The 20,441-nt window shown below is 39.9% G+C and overlaps 1 protein-coding gene across 5 annotated transcripts in view; it reads left to right on the top strand.

Moving 5' to 3' along the window:
• The window catches only part of DIP2C (disco interacting protein 2 homolog C), a 308,808-nt gene that overhangs the window by 234,419 nt on the left and 53,948 nt on the right, over positions 1 to 20,441 (top strand). For all 5 annotated transcript variants that reach the window (XM_059839896.1, XM_059839887.1, XM_059839905.1 and 2 more), the window contains 8 exons: positions 3,331 to 3,470; positions 5,037 to 5,173; positions 7,364 to 7,572; positions 8,387 to 8,501; positions 12,661 to 12,862; positions 14,884 to 14,993; positions 15,788 to 15,868; positions 19,631 to 19,754. In XM_059839896.1, coding sequence (XP_059695879.1) covers positions 3,331 to 3,470; positions 5,037 to 5,173; positions 7,364 to 7,572; positions 8,387 to 8,501; positions 12,661 to 12,862; positions 14,884 to 14,993; positions 15,788 to 15,868; positions 19,631 to 19,754 — 1,118 coding nt within the window. The remainder of the gene's footprint in view (positions 1 to 3,330; positions 3,471 to 5,036; positions 5,174 to 7,363; positions 7,573 to 8,386; positions 8,502 to 12,660; positions 12,863 to 14,883; positions 14,994 to 15,787; positions 15,869 to 19,630; positions 19,755 to 20,441) is intronic.

The following is a 20,441-nucleotide window of genomic DNA, read 5'->3' as shown; positions in this document are numbered from 1 at the left end:
TGACTAGAAATAAAATAGATAAATCCCACTAAAACTGCTAAATGCTACTAGAACTGTTAAGTGTTATGTATATACAATCACAGTGTTGTTCAGGTTGGAAAAGACCTTTAAGATCATTGAATCCAACCATTAACCCAGCACTGCAAAGCCTTCACTAAACTGTGTCCCTGAGTGCCACTTCCACTCATCTTCTAAATACCCAAGGATGGTGTCTCAGCCTCTTCCCTCAGCAGCCTGTTCCAATGCTTCATGACCCTTTGGGTGAGGAAATTTGTCCTAAAATCCAATCTAAACCTCCCCTGGCACAACTTGAGGCCATTTCCTCTTGTTACTTGGGAGAAAAGACCCACCTGGCTAGAGCCCCCTTTCAGGCTACAACGTTCCTTATCACTTAGGAAGTGATGAGGTCCCCTCTGAGCCTTTCCTCCAGGCTGAACCCCCCAGCACCCTCAGCTTCTCATAAGACTTTACTCCAGCAGCAGTGTCCTGTCAGGAGGGCTGTAGCACACAGTCAATGCTGTAAGTATTGTCTGTTTTGGCAGAGTTTTCCAAAAATTGTACGTTGAACAGTAAGCACTTTGTTTTTAAGTTCATGTTTCTGCAGCCAATTAGAATTGCTTCATGTTAGAACATGCAATATAAACGTGTAAATCACTAAAATAGCATTAAGTAAAATACTTCCTGCCACAAATTCCTAAATACACCGTCCAAGTGAAATTTAACTAGATTTTCAATTAGCTTTCCAACAGAACATTTACAGGAGGAAGGACATGAGGCCAAGAGTGTGGTTGATTTTCAGCCACCTCATTATTAGTTTAGAACATCTGAAAGCAATCCATCAGGAACTTAGCCTGCCCAGGTTACTTGTCTTTCTGTGAAGCACAGGATTTCAGAGAGCCCTTCACTCAGCTCCACCTGCCTGCTCTCAGCTTTCTGCAAGAAGTACCAAGTGTCTTTCCCTTAGATGGGTTTCCCTGCCATTGGCTGTCCAGGCCTTTGCTTCCTTGGAATAAACTTTTGCCTGTAAGTTTAGAGAGGAACTGAACAGCAGACATCTCTTGTGCTGAGCACTGAGCAGGTTTTTAATTTCCTGGGCCGACCCTGGAAAATTTGGCTCAAATCACAAGTTAGGAAGTGGGAAAACTTCATAATGGCATGACTGGTGTGCCCTTTCTAGACATAAGCTCTGTGCCTGTAGCTCTCTGAAGCACTAAAAAAATAATTTCCTAATTAACTAGCATTGAGACCTTACAAAAAAAATATTAGCACATAGCATTGTGGATAATTTAAAATAAAAAAATAGGCATTTTATCTTCAGTGCGTGACTGTGTAATTACAGAGCAGTTCTTACTGCAGTGAGTGTTGCAGAACACATCTCCTTTTATTTGAACTCTGTTTAATGGTAGGATAATACTAGATGAACTTGGGAGATGTAGTATTTTTCATTTTGTTCAAGCCATCTCCACTGACAGTAAAGTCATTATCATACAATTTCCAAAGAGTTACTGCTGAAGTCTGCATTAAAATGACTCCCTGCAGAGCAGAGATCCAGAGAGCTCCCTGTTAATGCTCTGACTCTTTCAAAATCTATGGTGTATTTTTACTGAACTTCCTACAAGGAGGAGTAACAAAACCAGTTCTCATTTGAAATAACCTTATAGTTTAGAAAAAGGCAGTAATAGGCTAGAGGTGCTTCAGCCTTAGTGCTGAATCACGAGCCCTAATTTTCAAAGGGATGTGTAATGCTAATAATTCATGTTATTCCCCTTTGGTTTACTGCATATTAGTCTGAACCCACTTGCTTAAGGAAATGCAAAAGTTTAAGGACAGGGGTTTTTTCCCTTTTAAATGGCTGGCAGAAAGCAGTGGTCAAGTAGATTATGCTATCTGTAAATGGTAGGAGGAGCTGCTCTCAAAATGCTTTGTGTGATAAGTGGTGCAAGAAAATGGATGTGATGAAAGTCCAGATGGCCTCTGCTTATGGAGGACTGTGAGAAGCCTGCAGGAGACTTTTCTTCTCATGAGCACAAAATGTGTGTTTTGGGGAGCAGGGATGAGGAAAAGTTGATCAATAATGTCACTGAAAGTTCCTTTTACATGATGGGAGTGTTATTTATCACAGGTGCTTGTTTACTAGTGCCATTTGTTATGCTCTAATGCAATTTCAAGCACGCTCACATCCTTCTTTGTTGACAATGTCACTTGAGAAATATGGCTCGTAAAACCTATTAATTGAAATTTATAGAGCCCATCAGGGCAAGGCTTACATGAGCAGGACTGGCTGAGCCCATCCAGTATTTAAAGCGCATTAGGGGAGAAATGTCACTTCAAAGGACATTATCTGTTAAAAAATAGTTGTGTTGTGATGGAGTACTTGGGAAAAACGCAGAATTGTGAGCTAAATATTGTGTGTTTTATCCATCCTGAAAGGAGCTGGAGTCTGCTCTTCATGGATGCATAATCTGAACTCAAATCAGCAGCATGTCACCTTCCAGTTTTGCATTTTAAAATATGGGACAGTGTGAGAGTCCTTCCAGACATGAAAATCTCTGACACATTCCCCTGCCTTGGTAACTTGCATACGTCAACACTCATTTACTCAAGCCACACTCTGATAGGTATAATTGTATCCACTGGTGCAGCAGGTGGTTTTATTCTGAAAGAAGCTGACAGGCATCTTGTGCTGATGCTGTGGAATTTTACAGCAATGAATCCAAGCAAACTGAGGCGGTACCAAGAGGCTGCATCCACATTTTGACCATGACTGATGAAGGCGTAATTTGTTTTAATTTTCATGTGGTAAATTAGAATAGGAAGGATTCAATTATATGCACTAAAATGAAGATGGTGAAGTTCTTGTGTCTTCCACAGATACTTGACAGTAAATCTATTCCAGGTTGCCTCAAAATAGATAACATATAGAATTTATCAAGTTGTTTACTGATTAGTTCCAAATATTTGTAGTGCAGTTTTCTTCCACATCGCTTGTATCATCTTTCAGTATTTTAAAAATTAGGTAACAGCTCTTTGCTTGGGTGGTAAGGCAATCTTTATAAATTTTTCTGAAAATTAAATACAAGCTGTTTTGGGTAAATGTTAGGGGTTACTCGCATTTGAGCAGCCCCATATATGGGGGTGGGTACTGAACAAAAGATATAATTACTCAGAAATGACTGAAAACCAGGATTTTATAGGGCCTAACAGGGGAGGCAGGAAGGAGGAATTTTAAACCTTTGGAACAGAGGAGTATTTGCAATAGTAGTGCATTAAGCACAAGGAAATGTTTCCACCTGCCTGATGGTGCACTGATGCTCTAACCCGTGCTCACAGGCCAACAGATGACAGCAACCAGCCGCCGGGGAGAGGAGTTCTGTCCATGCATGGGCTCACCTACGGGGTGATTCGAGTGGACTCTGAAGAAAAGCTGTCTGTCCTGACTGTCCAGGATGTTGGCTTAGTGATGCCAGGAGGTGAGGAAGTTCCTTTGAAACTTCTTATTATCCATCAGTTTAAGTAATTGGCAGTAGAAAGTTGCAGCTGAGCGTACTTTGTTGCTGGACTACAAGCTTTGGGACTACAAGGTCCTTGAAAACATTTTAGTTCAAAAGCATTACCTTACAAAACTTCATGGTTTGGAAATCTCAAGATTTCTTGTCTGCATTTACCTCAGTCTATCTGTGCTTGCATTAGCAACATGTATTAAATAACCTGCCACCACATCTGTTCCTAGGCTGTGAGGTGTTGGTAGAGAAAATGAGGCAGTTAAAGTACTGTGGCTATAAATATCCACAAGTCCAACCAGGACAAAGGGTTTCAGTAGGGAAAATTTTCATAGCCTGTGCTAAGGATCAACAAAATTGCTATCTGAAAGCTTGCAGAATGTTTTTCCAAAGGTCTTGTGCCATCACCCAGCTACTAGATAGAGGAGGTATGACTGAAAAGTTCATGTTGATAAATTCAAACTGAAAGCAGTGCTTCTGAAGAGGAAGATAACACTTTTCATAAGGCAGCTGCATTTTAAATAAGATGCTGTGGACACTAGAAAAGAATACTGTATTTTTTGTAAGAGAATGTTTGTTATGAACCAAAGCAATAAAACATAAGGATGCATCTTACAAAATTTCAGTTGAACAACTTAAAATAAGGGAAGTTACAATTGATTGTTGTTTTATAGTTATCAATTATAATAGATGTGCCATCTTGCACTTCATATTATGTTCTGATTAGTTAATGAAAGTACACACTCCTGTTTGTCCTGGGTGAAAGATTTGGCACCCTTGTAGTTAAAAGGTGTGTTGAGTCCTTTCTATTTTCCCTGATCATCATTTCCCTGATCTCTGCAATTACAAAATCTACCAGTGCTGTACTCCAACTCCAGAGATGATAGCTAAAGCAGCATTCCTGATTCTTGTTCAAATGGTTAACATAAAATAGTGCTTCTTTCTCATACCAGCGCTTTCTAATCCCTCCTGTTTAGCTCCTGCTGTCTCTGCAGGCCTGTGAGACCAGACAGAGGGAGTCTGAGCTCGGATAGATTCTCAGTAAAACAACCCTATTGGTCTGCTGGAATATCTTGGTCTTTCGTATGGTGTTGCTACTTTCTGAGAGGTGGATTTCCTGGTTGTCTGCCTCCCTGGCTGTATAGTAATTATCAAGGGCTCCAGTAGGGTGTTTCATTTTGCACTGACTGAGGCAGATCAGCTTTTCAGTATGCAAAGCTGGGAACACAATCACATTTCACAGCAGTATTACAGATGAACTGCAGTTTCAGAAAGCAAGGCAAATAGGTATTGTTATCAATGTAAAGACTGAGTTTACATAAAGATCCTTGCCTTCTTTATATAAATATCATTCATAAGAGAAAACCACTTAATAATGTTGAACACCTCAATGTTCAAGAAACTGATTGTTAGACATTACACTACATGTAATTCATTTGTTTATGTCATCTCCACCATGTTGTCTTTCCCTCAGCACTTATGTGATTCTGTGGTTCATTTTATAATATTTTTTGAATTCCTTTCTTCTCCCTCTAGCTATAATGTGTTCAGTGAAGCCAGATGGAATTCCTCAGCTCTGTAAAACAGATGAGATAGGAGAACTTTGTGTATGTGCTATTGCAACGGGTACATCATATTATGGACTCTCGGGCATGACCAAAAATACTTTTGAGGTAAGTTGACAAAAAGTGCTATATAAAATCCTTCCTTTTGAACTTTTTCTGTTTCAAGGTAATATTTGACATGAAGTATTGATATTAACAGTGTAAGAATAGCAATATTAATCAATGCTTGTGGCTTGGGACCTATATTCTAGCCATTCTAGCCAGATAATCTGCACTGAAGTCCTTTTCATTAAGTGCAAGAGTAGATCTTTATGTGAGTTTAGTTTTGGCTCTGAAGAGCTTTTATTCAATATTCAAATAAGATACCGGGAGCTGAAAAAAATCAGAAAGAAAGGAGTAAGAAAGACCAAGTTCAAAAGGTAATATTGTATAAGTCTATGTGCTGAATTTGATTATTGCAATCAGTAGGAAAGCTGCTTGGTATCTCTAGAAAGCACTTTTCAACCTTTCCACAGCACTTCCAGCATTAAGGCTTCTATTTATACAGAATCCTGACAGATGTAGTATTCAAGAGATGTATCTGAAGAGCAGAGAAACCTTTTCCTGATTAGTGCCCATCTGCTTTTGTTTGAATTGCATTAGGTGAAAGCCTATTGGCTTTGTGGAATCTGTTTTCTGACTCCAGTGCACACAGCTGTATTGATAGCTCTGTAGTACCTGCTCACTTGTTATCATTAACTTCTGCTGAACACAGTGTGTAAGGCTGCAGAAATTAGAGAAAAAGTGGAAAAAATTATTTTAAAGATACAATTCTTTCTTGTTTAATATTTATGGCAGAAATTAACACTAATACATTTAGGTTTCCCTTAAAAACCTCTCTGTTATTACCACTTTTAGTAGATGAATGTGACTAATATCTCCTGCAAAATGCAGAGCTGAATGTTGTAAGCACTGCACATTATATAATTAATGGAGACAAGTAGATATGATTCTACATCCTGCTGTTGAAGTCAGGAATCCCACTATGCAATTGTGATCTGAAATTTGTAGACAGCTGATTTTTATGCTGCAAACACATTTGGCAATGCCCAGTGTGGGTGATAATCCTGGATTTTACATACTTCAGGGTAGAAAGGTACTTCTGTTCATTTTGTGATACTTGCTGTAATTGTGATATCATTCATAATTCATAACTGTCAGCAGTTTAACAGCATATTTAGACTGATTTAGACTTTTTCCTAATGCTAAGCAAATAAACTGCCGTTGAGTGAGCAGGACCACTCTATTTTAAAGTTAAGCATGATTTTAAGTGTTCTCTCAAAATGGATCTCTGTTCTGTTTTACTGCTTAATTCATGTTGCAGGTATTAGAGTGTCAAAGAGTTTTGTGTTCCTGTGATGAATTATGGCCAAAGATGTATAAGCATTAAATCTGTTCAGTAAGAGTCACCCATGGGCTTCTGGCAGCAGAATTTGACCTTTCTTTTTAGATGAGCCTTCAAGAACAATATATAGGCATGGTCTTCCACTTGCCATTGTCTTTTTGCCTTTAGACCATTTAGGTTTAAAGAAATGACTGCAGGAAAGTGTGGTTGTGTCAAAATGCACCTCAGAGCAGCTCACATGCCAAAAGGATTTCACTGTGCTAATTAGGGTAGAAAAAGCCATAGGATTCTGTCTGTGGAAGTCATGTATGTCTGGTGTTCAGACATTTAGAGAGGTGCTCTGTAGGGCTGTATTTTCACTTCCTGGTGTGCTACAGGAGACATGATCACTAGTATTCTGAGAACTTAATTGACCTTAAATAAAAGTGTGGTCAGCTGAAAGAATCATTAATGTGCTGTACCTTAAAATTGCTTCACTTCTAGCCTGCCTGTTTCTTACACTGTGCTGGAAATGGGCATGAAATGCTGAAAAAAACCTCTCCTGAAATGTTCCTGAGTTAAGCTCTCAGTTAACCTATACACAGCACCTCAGGTTGGCAGTCTGCTCAGCATGGGTTTTTATTTAATACTATTTATGTAGATGTGTATATTTTTTTAATGTCATAAATGATTTACAGGCTCACCGTTACAGAAAATGTGTAGTGTGAACAGAGTGGGATTGAATTTGCTGGAACTCAGGTACACACAAGTGTAGGAGTTTCCTGACACTCCCTTTATGGTCAGTGAAGGACAAAGAGCATCACCAGTGACCTATTTACAGTGTTCCAGAATTGCCATCTGAGAGAAAATGCCTGAAATACTTTGCAGCCTGATCTCTGTGTACAGAACTGAAGACCCATGTTTCTATTTTGCAGGTGTTTCCTATGACCAGTTCTGGTGGCCCTATCACTGAATATCCTTTTATAAGGACTGGACTTCTAGGCTTTATAGGACCAGGTGGACTGGTCTTTGTTATTGGCAAAATGGATGGTTTGATGGTTGTCAGTGGAAGAAGACATAATGCTGATGACATTGTAGCAACAGCACTGGCTGTGGAACCCATGAAATTTGTCTACAGGGGGAGGTTTGATCCTTTCTTTCTCTATGTTATGTAGAAATCTTTATTTGGTTTGGATGAAGTGTAAATGATCCAGATGCTCACAGAAAGCAATGCCTGATGTGCGTTGTAGTTTCCCTCCAGTTCTGTTCATGTTGCCTGAACCACGAGACTGCTGAGGAAAGCCCAAGGCAATGTTGAGGCAGAATTTGGATACTAAGGTCTTGAAACTGTGGTTACTGAAACTTCCAGTTGAACATCTGGTTAATTCGGAGGGTGTTGGCTCAACAGGAGCCTTTCTGTGTGCACTGAACATTTGCAATATGCCTTACACTGGAGTTTTTGAGTGTGAAAATGGTTCTTTGTGTGACCTTCCTCATATGCTGAAACTGAGCAGGAGACATCCAAAACTTCTGAAGGGCCTCGTGCAATAGCACGTGCTCACACTCCATCTCATGTCAGACCTCTCACAAAATGATGTTGCAATTACCATCTTCTGAGATGGGGCCAAGGAAGGTGCTTCTGCTGGCTGTTATATAACATCTTAGCAACAGCCTTGGTGTGACCCAAATGTATTGCTTTTCCTCTTCCAAGAATGTTCACTTCTCAGTCCTGCTCTGACATTCTGCTTGTATATACATGACTGTAGAACAAAGCCTGCTGTTTCAACTCCAGAACTTATCTAAAACTGTTCTTGTAGCTTTTTGCCCATAAATACATTAATAATTGATACACCAGTAGTTTAACTAAGAAGTAAAGAAATCAGACTTGTAGAAGGTTAATGCAGAAGACAAGTTTTTCTCTCTGTCCTGGCACTAAATGCTCTTCTCTCCTCCTATAGAATAGCAGTGTTTTCTGTGAGTGTGCTGCATGATGAAAGGATAGTTATTGTTGCTGAGCAAAGGCCAGACTCCACAGAAGAAGACAGTTTTCAGTGGATGAGTCGAGTTCTCCAGGTAATGCTCTATATGTGTGTTTGGAAGCTTTTTTTTCCTTACTTTATATTCTTTTTATTGATCTTTCAGACCCCTAAGGTAAGTGACATTTGTCTTTGAGTAATTGTGAGTCCACCTTCAGTTGCACTTGCTCTTAATGCTCTAAGAAAATAGGAATGAATTGAAGTAAATAATAGCAATGACAGAGTAGCATGTGGTTTATAAGGATATAGTCATTCTTTATTTTGAAAGGGGAAGGAATGAATGAATGAATGAATGAATGCATTATATACTCTTACTGTCAAAAGCTACCAGAGTTGCTTAACTGCTCACAGTTATATGCATGGGTACAGAGTTGGCCTCATCCAGATTTATTTTCTTTGACAGGTGAGAGAGAATTATGTGTTTCTAGTGGATAGCTAAAATAAACTTAATGAAACTTGGCCAAAAAATCCCAGTTTCCCTGAAGTGAAATGAAGGAAAGTGATTGATTAGCTCAGATCAAGGTATCTGCAGTGGGGTTATCTTTTCAGAGGGATACCTCTTCCAAAGAATCCCATTCCAGCAGTCTGGCAATATCAATAATTTACTCAGGTTTTTTTTCAACTCTAATGTCCACACACAAAAATGTTAGATACTTTAGATAGGGTCGTCTTCCATCTCTGTGGTTAATCCAATTCAGACTCAAAAGCAATAGATTTAATGGAGATGTAGTCAGATTAAATCTATTTGTTGCTACCTTGTTAAGTGGTCTCAACTCTGTCTACAGTTTGTCTCCTGTTACTTCTACTTCCCTTTGCTACCTTCCTTCCTGTCCTTCTGCAAGAGCTCTTCTCAGTAAATATATTGCAGGCATTTTTGCTTTACCTAAGAGCTGAAGAAAAATGTCCCACACAATTCAGAGATGTTTTTATTCATCATTGCATTTTACTGAATAAGAAAGAGAATCTATCTACTGTATCCTTCAAGAAACTGAACAAATAAGCCTTCATCCATTCTCAAGACAGGCTCATCTGCTCTCTTGATTCAAAAGACAGCTACGTTTCATACAGTTAGAGGCATCTCATATTCACAGTAGAGCTAAATTAATACCAAGAAAAGATGGAACCTCTAGCTTGCCATCACCCAGGAAGCCTTTGAAGCACCTCAAAACACCTGGGCAGCTATTGTAGAAGAAGAGGCTTTGGATTGCCCACACTTTTGTCAAGTAGCAGGCTCCTAAAGGGGTTGAAACTCTGGATTTAACACTTGTTCTCTTTTGTCAGCGAAGCATCTTTGTGACTTTTACAGAACTAATGTCTTACACAATCACATCCAGTAGAGTTCTGCACTGAAAGCTGCAGGAATCCTGTGTCCCAACACTGCTGCCAAGAGTCAGCCCTGTTATTCTGAGTCTGATCAAGTCCTAGCAGTGTCTGAGAATAGCAGGCCATGTATCAAAGTACACTCGTGTGGCTGCTTTCACCACCCACGTGTGAAGCCTGCAACTCTGGCATGCACCACGATGTGGACAAGAAGTTTCTGTTTCCACCACAGCTGAGAGCAGAGATGAAGGACAGAAGCCAGGAACATGTGGGATGTTTTGTGCCTCTTCCCAGTCAGAGTTTTAATGACAGATGTCAGGAAGTGGTAACCAGCTGTATCTGAATCACCTGCTGGTGAGGCACAACATAACAGTATTACAGCCTGTGTCATGGCTCTCAGTGAAGCCCATGGTAACAAACTCTAGCAAACTGCTACTTGATTTTAATGCTGTTTGTGAGTTGTCTGACACTCTGTGAGTGCTGCCCTGTGCCAGCCCTGCCCTGCACTGCCTGCTGCTGCTGTGTCTTGCTGTCTCTTACCTGCAGTTGAGCTGTCTCAATTTGCAGAACCAGTTTTTCCAGTGCTTTGCACATATTCTGGCTCTCCTGACCCATCCTGCCCCTTGGCAGGAAGCTGAAGGGTGGTAGAGCTGCTAAAGCTGTGGGACTATGCTGGCCTGCATCTGTGCCTTTAGCAGAGGAATGGTTGGGAGGGAGTGGTCAGGCTGGGGATGGAGTTTCTTGAGAGTAGAAGATCCCAGATCACCCAGCAGGTCAGTCAGATAGACCCTAGATGCTCATCTGCTGCAGGCTGATCTGACCCTTCAGGCAGGGTTGTGGTCCCTGTAGGGCAGACTGGGTGTCAGTTTTACCAGTGCCAGGACTTGGCAGGACTAGGCAAAGCCAGGAGATCTACTGCAGCACTGGAGAGTGTTTGCCCAGAGAATTGTGTCAGAACAAGGTGTTTTATCAGCTCAAACAGCACAGCAGTCTGGACTCTCCACAAGTTTGGGTATATGTTGTCTATTTTCACTATGAAAGAGAGGGACAGAGATTTCAGATATTTGATTCTGGCTGGATGGAGTAGTTTCAAAAACCAAGCCATCTCATCAAGAGCCAGAAATGCCAGCAGTTTTAAAATTGACTGGTACTCTTCCCCCTCAAAATTTTAAGGCTCAGTTCACCAGTTGTCATCCTTGTGACAAAGTCATTCCCTGCCTCAGAAATGTGCCCAGCTCCAAGGTGTGAAAGGTGACAGATTTGAATGACCCACGATATTTGTGTGGCCTTGTGTAGCAGATGAATCTCTCAGAGACAGTTCAGAAGTTCCTGGGGAATCACTGCATACACTCCTCACCCTACCACAGCTGGGTATTGCTTTCCATTCACCCCCTGTTAGACTCACAGAGTTTTATCTTTGAGTAAAAATGGTTTACTTGCCTTGTGATGGTTTTCCTTCAGGTGTCAGGTGAGGATGCCATGATTTATCAGTGCTTTTTAGAACCTACAAGTAACATTAAGATTAGTAGGTTATGATAGTTTCTGCCAGAAACATGAGATGTTGTGTGTTGCCTGCCATAAATATTTCACTATTGCTGATCTTTTGGGTGATGTCTGAAGACCAGCAGCAAAGGCTTCCAATTCTGCTGTGAGAGCTGCTACTGCTAAAATTCCAATGCTTTTAAATGACTCACCATTTTATTATTCTTTCTTATGAGATTTTGCAGTCAAATAAATAAGAAATGGAGCAAACACAAGCCAAAAGAGAAGCATTTCTTAGTCTGTAGGAGTAATCAGTAATTTATTGGTCTACACTTTAGTACATACATAACTGTAAGTGATTATTTCATTCTCAGAGTATAGATTGTATCTTCAAGGCAGTACACATATCAATTCACTTTTCTCACAGTTTAAAATTTAAAAGCAAGATAAGTAAATTATATTTTTGAACATTTAACTACTCATTAGAGATGGTGTTTGTAATTTGTTTCTCTGTTTGTGTAAATGCCTGAAGTTGGTGTTCTAACACAATGAAGTTGGCTTTCTAACACACTTGCTGCAATTTTTATTACCATTATAAGGAAAATAAATCCTTTAAATCTGTGGAAAATTAAAATCTATGTGCGTGGATATTCATGTTTAGCTCAATCAATTACATAGATACTGTATGCTACAGTTTTCTTGAAAGTGATGCTGTTTAATTCACTTTAATTTCAGCCAGTGAACATTGTTGCTATACAATTCAAAGATGCTTCTTTTTCAGGTTTTTTTCCAACCAGTTTTTTTCCAAGTGGATAGTTTCATAGTTTTCCCTCATATATTTTTCATTCCTGCCCAAAAATCTTTTACACTGTGATCAGGGAATGAAGCAGTTATTACCTTATAAAAAATAGAAAAGATTCACAAGCTGCATACATCATTAGTTATAGGAGTTATTTGAAATTTTGCCCTGCCCAAAAAGATGGACTGGATATTGAGTTGATAGGAATCCTTTGAACTTTAGCTCTGAGAAGTGCACAGCTTAAAAACAATTTCATGTGGTCTGACAGCCCATCTCTGTAAAAAATCTCCAGGATATCTGCTACCAATGTGTGCTTAAGAGGGATAACAAGGTAGCATTTCCTATTGCCTAGATTTGTGGGCATTTATCACCAGGTTTTTGGTTGCTTTTTATCTGCTGGAATGAGTATAACAACATTTCTGTCCACCTGTTCCCAGTGAATAGAACCCCCTTATCACTGACATAGCTGAAGTGTCTTTCCATCCCCAGTTAATTATTAGGGCTGGTTTATGCAGGAATTCAGAACAACACGTGCTTATTAGAGTGATGAAAAATTAGCCTTCCATTAAAATCGACTTCCTGTGTGCTTTTTTAGGCAATTGACAGCATTCATCAAGTGGGAGTCTACTGCCTAGCACTTGTCCCAGCAAACACACTTCCCAAGACACCTCTGGGAGGGATTCACCTGTCAGAAACCAAACAGCTCTTCCTGGAAGGATCTCTGCATCCTTGTAACGTGCTGATGTGTCCCCACACCTGCGTAACAAACCTGCCCAAACCAAGGCAAAAGCAACCAGGTAGGAGCAGTGAAGGCCAAGGGACTGTGACTTTGTGCTGTGTGCTTGAGGTACTGTAAGGGAGTGAAATCAAGTAATTGCTGATACAGGTGAGAATCAGCTTCATCAGCTTTTCTCTTCAATATTCTGTGTGTGCCAAGGACATCATTGGTGTTGCCAGGAGCTAGAAGCACCTTCACAGAGAGTGCAAGGAAAAATGCTAATTCAATAAAGATGACATTTTTATCACTCTACAAGGTGCTGCTGAGACCACACCTGGAGGTCTTCAGAAATTCCTCTTCAGTTATATTTAAAGAGGATGGAGACCAAATCAGACAAACATAAAATCTTGGCTTATTTTGAAGGCTGAGTTTGTAAACTAGAAGCAGAGAGGAAGAGGACTGTTGTCACTAAAGAACAGTGTTGGAAGAGCAAATACTTCAAAACTGGTCATGAATAAATTAAAGCAAAGAATGAGTGGTTTAATCCCCCACCTGTGTGGGGAGATTCTGTATTACTCTTACAGCAGGAAGAGTAGAGGAAAAACCCTAACTAGTTTTAAGATGGTTCTTCAGAAGTTCTGCCTCTTCATGAAGAATGTTGGATGAAATGGTACAGCAAGGGACTGTCTCAAGAGACCAAGAAAGCCCTTGTAGCCTGCTGTAATCCAGTCACTGGTTACTTGTGCCAAATGTACAAGTAAATTTTAACAAATTTTTGCCTTTGAATCCAATTGCAGGTTTTAGTATTCAGAATAATTTCAAGGAGTTCTGGATGTGTAGCCTCAGGCTTAAGACTTGGATTCAGCTACATTAGACTAAGTGTTGGTTATTTTGCACTTTGAAAAACACCTTGGAATTAGAAGTGGGTTTGCTCTCTGGATCTTAAATATGAATACTATCCCTCATGAATTCAGTGCAAGTTTGCCTACACCATCATCTTTTTTTAAAACCTTTGGACAAATGTTTCAGAATCAAAGCCATAGTCTTGGTTTGTGGATACTGAGTGTCAGAGGTTAACAGTGACTTGCACTAACTTAATGAAAGCAATGAGGCCTTTTACTGCAGTGGTCACTTTGGTATTTCCTTGTTGCTGCACCACAAGGTAATTGCTGAACTAGAATCAATGGAGATCATTACAGATATGTTATGTATGCATTAAATATTACTGTATTCATAATATTATTTATTGCCAGGAGCACAGAAACAAGACTGGTAGTATCAAATTCCCCCATTTTGTGTTGTTGTGACATACCCAGAGGGTGCTGCTTTTATAATGTTAAAGCAGTGTAGTCTGTAGGTGCTTTAGATTGTACATTATCTGGTTACTTACACCCCAAACAATCACTTGGACACCATAGGCTAGAAGTAGAGTCTGGTATAAATTGCAGTTGATCAGTAATCCATTCTGGAGAAACAGAAAACAAATGCCAACATGAGCTTAAATGGTGTCTGTGAGACTGGTATTGTCTCCTAATGGCAGCAACAAAACATCAGTGAAATCCACCTCGTGGAGGAGTGTCAGCCACCACATCTTATTTTCTTCTGAAAAGACTTAACTTAAAACCCTCAATCTTATTCTAGAGGGCTTATATATTTTATCATAGGCACCATCTGCCTTCCTAATCCCTGGCACTTAGTGTCTGTAGCATTACAGAACTCCTAAGACAGATGCAACTTAGCCCAGGCAACAGAAGAGGGAAATAGGAATGCTGTCACTCTGGACTGAGGCACCTGAATGGATGTGCCTACAGTAGGAGCTAAATGTTCCAGATTCATCCTGTCAAGGCAGACAAGATATGTCTCTGGCTGTGGAGAGCCCCTGCTAAATTAGAGCTGTTTGGAGAGGATGAATTCAGTCCTATGTATGTTCCAACCACTTCTGGTTCTTATCCAAAGTTTATGTCAAGAGAAATGTGCTCAAATTTTGGTTTTATGGATGGCAGTGAGGAAAACATGATGTAATGCAAAAGAAATCACATGAATTTTCATCCACAAGCAAAGGATTTTTATTGTGCTTGGTGTATTTCTGCTTAATTCTAGAAATTGGCCCTGCCTCTGTGATGGTGGGGAACTTGGTCTCTGGAAAAAGAATTGCACAGGCCAGTGGTAGAGATTTGGGGCAAATAGAAGATAATGACCAGGCCAGAAAGGTAAGCTAAACTTTTCTGTTACAGCTTGTATTTAGCATCATATAGTTCACTTCATCCATATATATATTGAACATCATATAGTTGACATCAGGACATTTAGCAGTTCAGAGATATGATGGATGATGATGATGATGATTATTATTATTACCACCAAATTTGTTGATGGCTTCTTTTTAATTAATGCATAGATTTAATATGGCTTCTTTACAGATAAATATTAAATAGACATGATGAGAAGTCATTGCATTTCATTTTTATGGATCTTTTGAAATAAGTTTGCATGGGACAGCAGAAAAAATGTGATGGAAAGTGTTCATGGGGCTTCTACCAGAAATAACCCTCTATTACATCATTTTTACCAGCTCAAGTGGAATCCAGAGAATTTTGTTAACATATAAGGTCCTGACCTTATTTGTTGTTATTTTAATCCTGGAAAATTAAGTTGAAATTCAGCTCTTTTGGGGGCTTATGTGAGTAATTAAATTAGTAAGTTCTAAATTGTATAAGTACTTATGCATTTGAGTAAGAAAAAGAGAAGCTAAAGAATTAAATAGTGCTTAAATTCAGAGGGATCAGTAAGAACTTTTATTGCTTTGGAAGTATATGCAGTAATATATCATAATCCCAGCAGTGGCTTCACTTCCAGAGAAGTGGCTGCTACCATGCAAAAGCACCTTCCTAAAATGTGTGACAACAAGAGAATTAATTCCTGTTTGGTGCTTCTGGCTATTTGGACCTGGCTTTAAAGCCAAGAAGTTGTTTGGTGTTGTGACTGTCACTCTGCTTTATTGCAGTTCCTGTTCCTGTCAGAAGTGTTGCAGTGGAGAGCTCAGACCACCCCTGACCACGTGCTCTACACCCTGCTCAACTGCAGGGTAAGGGTCTCAGGCCATGGCTCTGACAGGCTTGGCAAAGGCACCCTGGGATTTCAGCAGCCCCTGCTTGTGCCCTGCCTGGATGGCACCTTCCTCTTCTTATTTCCACTTGTAGTCAGCTGTTACATTTAATAGTCACTGAGGCAGAAAAGAGAATCATCATTGTCAGTTGTCAAGATACTGATTGCTTTTGTATCAGTGTGCCCTACACATTTCTCATTCCTTTTTCCACCACATACGTGTTGTGTGTGAGCTGACACTGCAAATCTGTTTCAATACTGTTGAATCTGTTTCAGATCTGTCCCTGTGTGAATAGCAATGTTTAATGCTGCTCACCATCCTGATTTCCAATTTGAAAAGCACAGGCTTGGCAAAACCAAAGCATTTTCCCTAAATATAACAATGGCTGTTGTTTGTGAGATTGGACCATCTGGGGGAGGTGTGAGAATGAAGAAAGGAGGTGAAGAGAAGAAAATATATGCCCAGAATGCAATCAAGTCTGTAGAGGATCACTTATAAATCTCTCTGCATAGCCTATATTTCACTGCTTACTAAAAATGAGTTAATGAATGTGACTGGTGCAGAGCTTGGCTTTGCTAAGAGTAAAACTTCCTTGCTTTCTGTAGTGTAATTTCTTCACTTCCTGGATGATTACAGATGACAAACCAATAATTCTCAAGACCACAGAGAGAATTAAGGTCTGATTTCAAACCATTCCATCACAGTACATCTACACATATCTGTCAGATCTGGGGAGCACACAAAGTGTGAGGGTCTTCAGGAGAGGGGAGGCCTGGAAAAGTGCTGTTCCCCTGGAGTAGTAGCTGATTTGTCTCAGCCTCTGTGATCTTTATACAACTTGAATGGGTTCTTATACCTCCAGTAATTTGTGGACCTCTGTGAAATCACCACTCACAGTATATACAGAAAGTCCTTCTCCATTTTACAGTGCTGGTACAAAGTTCAGTTTGAAGCTACCAATAAGTGATTAAATACATTTGTTTTAAAATTCAGATTAATAGCTCATAATTGTGAATATGTGAAACCTGACAGATAAATAGTGAGGTAATAATGTATTTTTTTATGGCAAAGTAGAAATCTTGAGAGGCAATGCTGTTTCTAAGTTCAGTATTGCACCATTCAAGTACTGCATTGCTGTCTCCTCTAAGTCAGGAGTGAAGGTGCTGTGAGAAAGAGCTGATGTGTGCTATCCCATCCCTTCCACACAAGGCTGTTGCTTTTGAGTTTTAAATAAAGCCAAACTTCCCATGCTGGCAGAAGTATTCAAACAGGGAAGGGAAGTAAGTACACAATGTGCAAAACAAGGATTAACAAAATAAATTCCTGTTCCATAGAAGTGAAGAGCAGTTGGATTTTAAAATACAGTTTCTCTGTTACTCTCAGTGAAGAGTATCTCATCATATGAAATTTGATTGAGATGTAATGCTTTTTGGAGAGAATTAATATTTTATGGGAAATGATGACAGATTTGGTGGGGTTTGCCCTAGGCAAATTTTATTGCCCATCTTGAATTTCAGTTCTGATTTGTAACTTTTCCTATTTTCTCTTCCTTGGACATTGTCTGTACACTTTGTTCTAAAATATTCAGGCATCCTGCAGTGGATGACTAATGGAAGTCCACTGAGATTAGTGTTTTCCTGAAACCCAAGCTGTGAGAATTTGAAATATTTCAAAATTAGCGCAGTACATTGTTTTTAGTGTGTGTCATGTAGGATTGCAACACCTTTACATTTCAGGATAGCTCTTTAAAGGCCCAAAGGGAGTAGTTGCCTGATGCTTGCAAGTGATTCTTGTCCAACAACAGGATTGTCCTTCCCTACTCTTCATATAAACAGTGACTTCCCACTGGCTCACAGGCAGCAAGTGCCAGAAGTCTTAAATGTAAACAAGCTTTGCACAAATTCACTTGATTTACAGCAATTTCCTATCTGCTGGCAGGAACTATGCTTCTGATGTGTGGGGGGATACAAAGGGTCCTTCTTCTCATAACCATGGAAACAGGCCATTTCTTGAAAGAAGGAATGGAGAATTTAGGCACATTCTCCTGACAGGTCTGCGGTGGCAGGACAGCCAGACCTCACGTTGCTTTGGCATTCTCAGGGCTGGACAGATGGAAGTCATCTCTGGCCCAGCACCCACAGAGTTGCACATGTCTTTAGAGGAAGCCTTCTAGTGAAATGATCTCCACATTGATCAGAAGACTGACTAAAACTGTCTGAAGTGCAACTCAGTAAGTGTGGTTGCTGAGGATGATGAAGAGGAAAGCTGAGCCCTGGCTTTTGCCCATTTTATTTCCAGTTGGGCTGTGCTCTTTGTTGACAGTTTGTGATGAGGTCTGTGAATGCCAGGTGATCCTGGTAACGTGGCACTGCTTGCAGTGCTTGTCCTTTGGCAAACTGCTGCCTCCTCTCTGAAGCCTGCTGAGCAAACACTGCAGTGGTGTGTGGGGTGGTGGTGGATAGAAACCAGCACCAGAACAAATACTTATTATTCCTTGCCTTGTTAAAATAGAGTGTAAAGAGCATTTCCTTGAAACAGTAGACCTTCTTGCTTTCTCTCTTTAGGAGGATAGTGATGCAAGACTTTTTTATGGTATTACATTGCATTTTTGATGCACTGTTCTCTCTTAATGTGTTTATGTGTTCTTCTTTAGTATACATGTATTTACATGTTCTTACCTTTTCCTCCCCAGTTTTTTCAGAAACACTTCTTCTCAAGTGAACTTAGTGCTTATGATAGGTGCCAGGTGTGTCACAACTGGAGACTGAACTCCTCTTTTTCCACTGGACAAGAACGCAAGCCAAGATGCAGCCCTTCCCATACTGCCCTGTCCCTTTCTCCCAGCCCAGACCTGGCCTGACCAGCTCTAGGAGCAGCCAGTCTGTCCTGAACATTTATTTTTAGTCTTCTGAGGTGTCTGCCTGCAGTGGTAGTGAATTTTATGATGCAGATGTATATATTTTTCTAAATGTGTACTTGTGTGTGTGCATATATGCAGACACACACACACACACACACACACACACACATATATATATATATATATATATATATATATATACATATATTTAGGAAGTGCAAGAACTGTAACACTCATTCAATTTAAAACCTGTGACTGTTTGATGATTTTGGGTTTGCACTATTTGAAATGCTTCAAAAATGCCAAGCTCACGCTGACCAGAGTTATTCAAATTTAAAAAATGGCCTTTCTTCTCTCTTCCATTTATATGCAATATAAGTGCTTATCTTTTGTTCCAGACTAATTCTTTTTTCCATCACAAAGTATTGTTTTCTCCTGTGTCTTTTGTCTTTTGTCTATAAAGTATTTCTGCTGGGCCATTTGGCTCCACTCCAGTGTGCAGACAACAAAATGCAATTTTCAGAATTGCTCTCCACAGATGCTTCAGTTTGCTACAGAGACCATAAGGGCACTTCCCTGGCTGCAGCAGGAGTGCTGCCTGTGCAGCCAAGGAAGTACAGGATATTAGCACACTGCTGTACTGCCTTGGTGGGGGCAGAAACACTGTTGAGGGCAGAAGGAACAGAGAACATTCCTCTACTGCAGAAACATTTTCTCCTTCCAACTACAGTTTGGCCTAAGGCTGAATGTTCCCATATTTTAAGTTCATTGCATGGCATATTGTGGCTGCCCCTCATCCCACAGCTTCTAAGGTGAAGAGGAAAATAGAGTTTCAGCCCATCACATTATCTCCTGTGACATTTCTCTTTCTTCCCATGCAGGGAACAATAGCCAACTCACTGACATGTGTCCAGCTGCATAAACGAGCTGAGAAGATAGCTGTCATGCTGATGGAGAGGGGACATTTACAGGATGGAGACCATGTGGCTTTGGTTTACCCACCAGGTAAAGAATTGCTGTAGCAGCACCTTGGGACTCCTGGAGGTTCACCGAGGTCCTTCTGAACGATGCTGCAGCAGGGCTGTTTCCACGTGCACCATGTGAATTGTCAAACACAAGATGTTTGCCTTATGCACATTCCTTTGAATTTAGTCAAATGTATTTAAAAGAATCTCTCTTTATCCATACACACAGATTTTATTTCTTTGGATTCAGATTAAGACTAACCTGTGTTTTTAAAACCTGTCTCTTACAAGTGGTCAAATTTAATTACGGCTTTTTTTTTTTTATTTGCTGGATACTGACTCTTTTATGAGCATGCAGTTCCAGCTGTTGAGTGTTCTTAGATTCCCCTGTTCAATTCCCTCTTGGGGGTAAGGCAACAATAACCAGGAAGTAATAAATGGGGTTTTTTTAGAGTAGAAGTTTGATTGATAAGTAGCAAATGATCAAGAAATACAAAATTGTCATTATAATTTTCTCTATAGACTCTTAATCTAGATAGGTCTCTTGGTTTTGATTTTCATCCTTTGGGTTCAAGGCTTTTAAGTTTGTGTTAACTAGTAACACGTTTGACATTTGCTTGAAATTATTTCTGATCTAGTGTTGCTCTTTTATCTTTAACATTTCTTGTGTGTTAGTGAAATAAACAGTCTGGTTTAAGGTCTGTAATGTGATATTTGGTTTGTAAGG

This window comes from Haemorhous mexicanus, chromosome 1, assembly GCF_027477595.1.
Source record: "Haemorhous mexicanus isolate bHaeMex1 chromosome 1, bHaeMex1.pri, whole genome shotgun sequence".
Taxonomy (NCBI): Eukaryota; Metazoa; Chordata; class Aves; order Passeriformes; family Fringillidae; genus Haemorhous; species Haemorhous mexicanus.
Note: the sequence above shows the minus strand (reverse complement) of the source record. Positions and strands in the feature narration are given on the sequence as shown.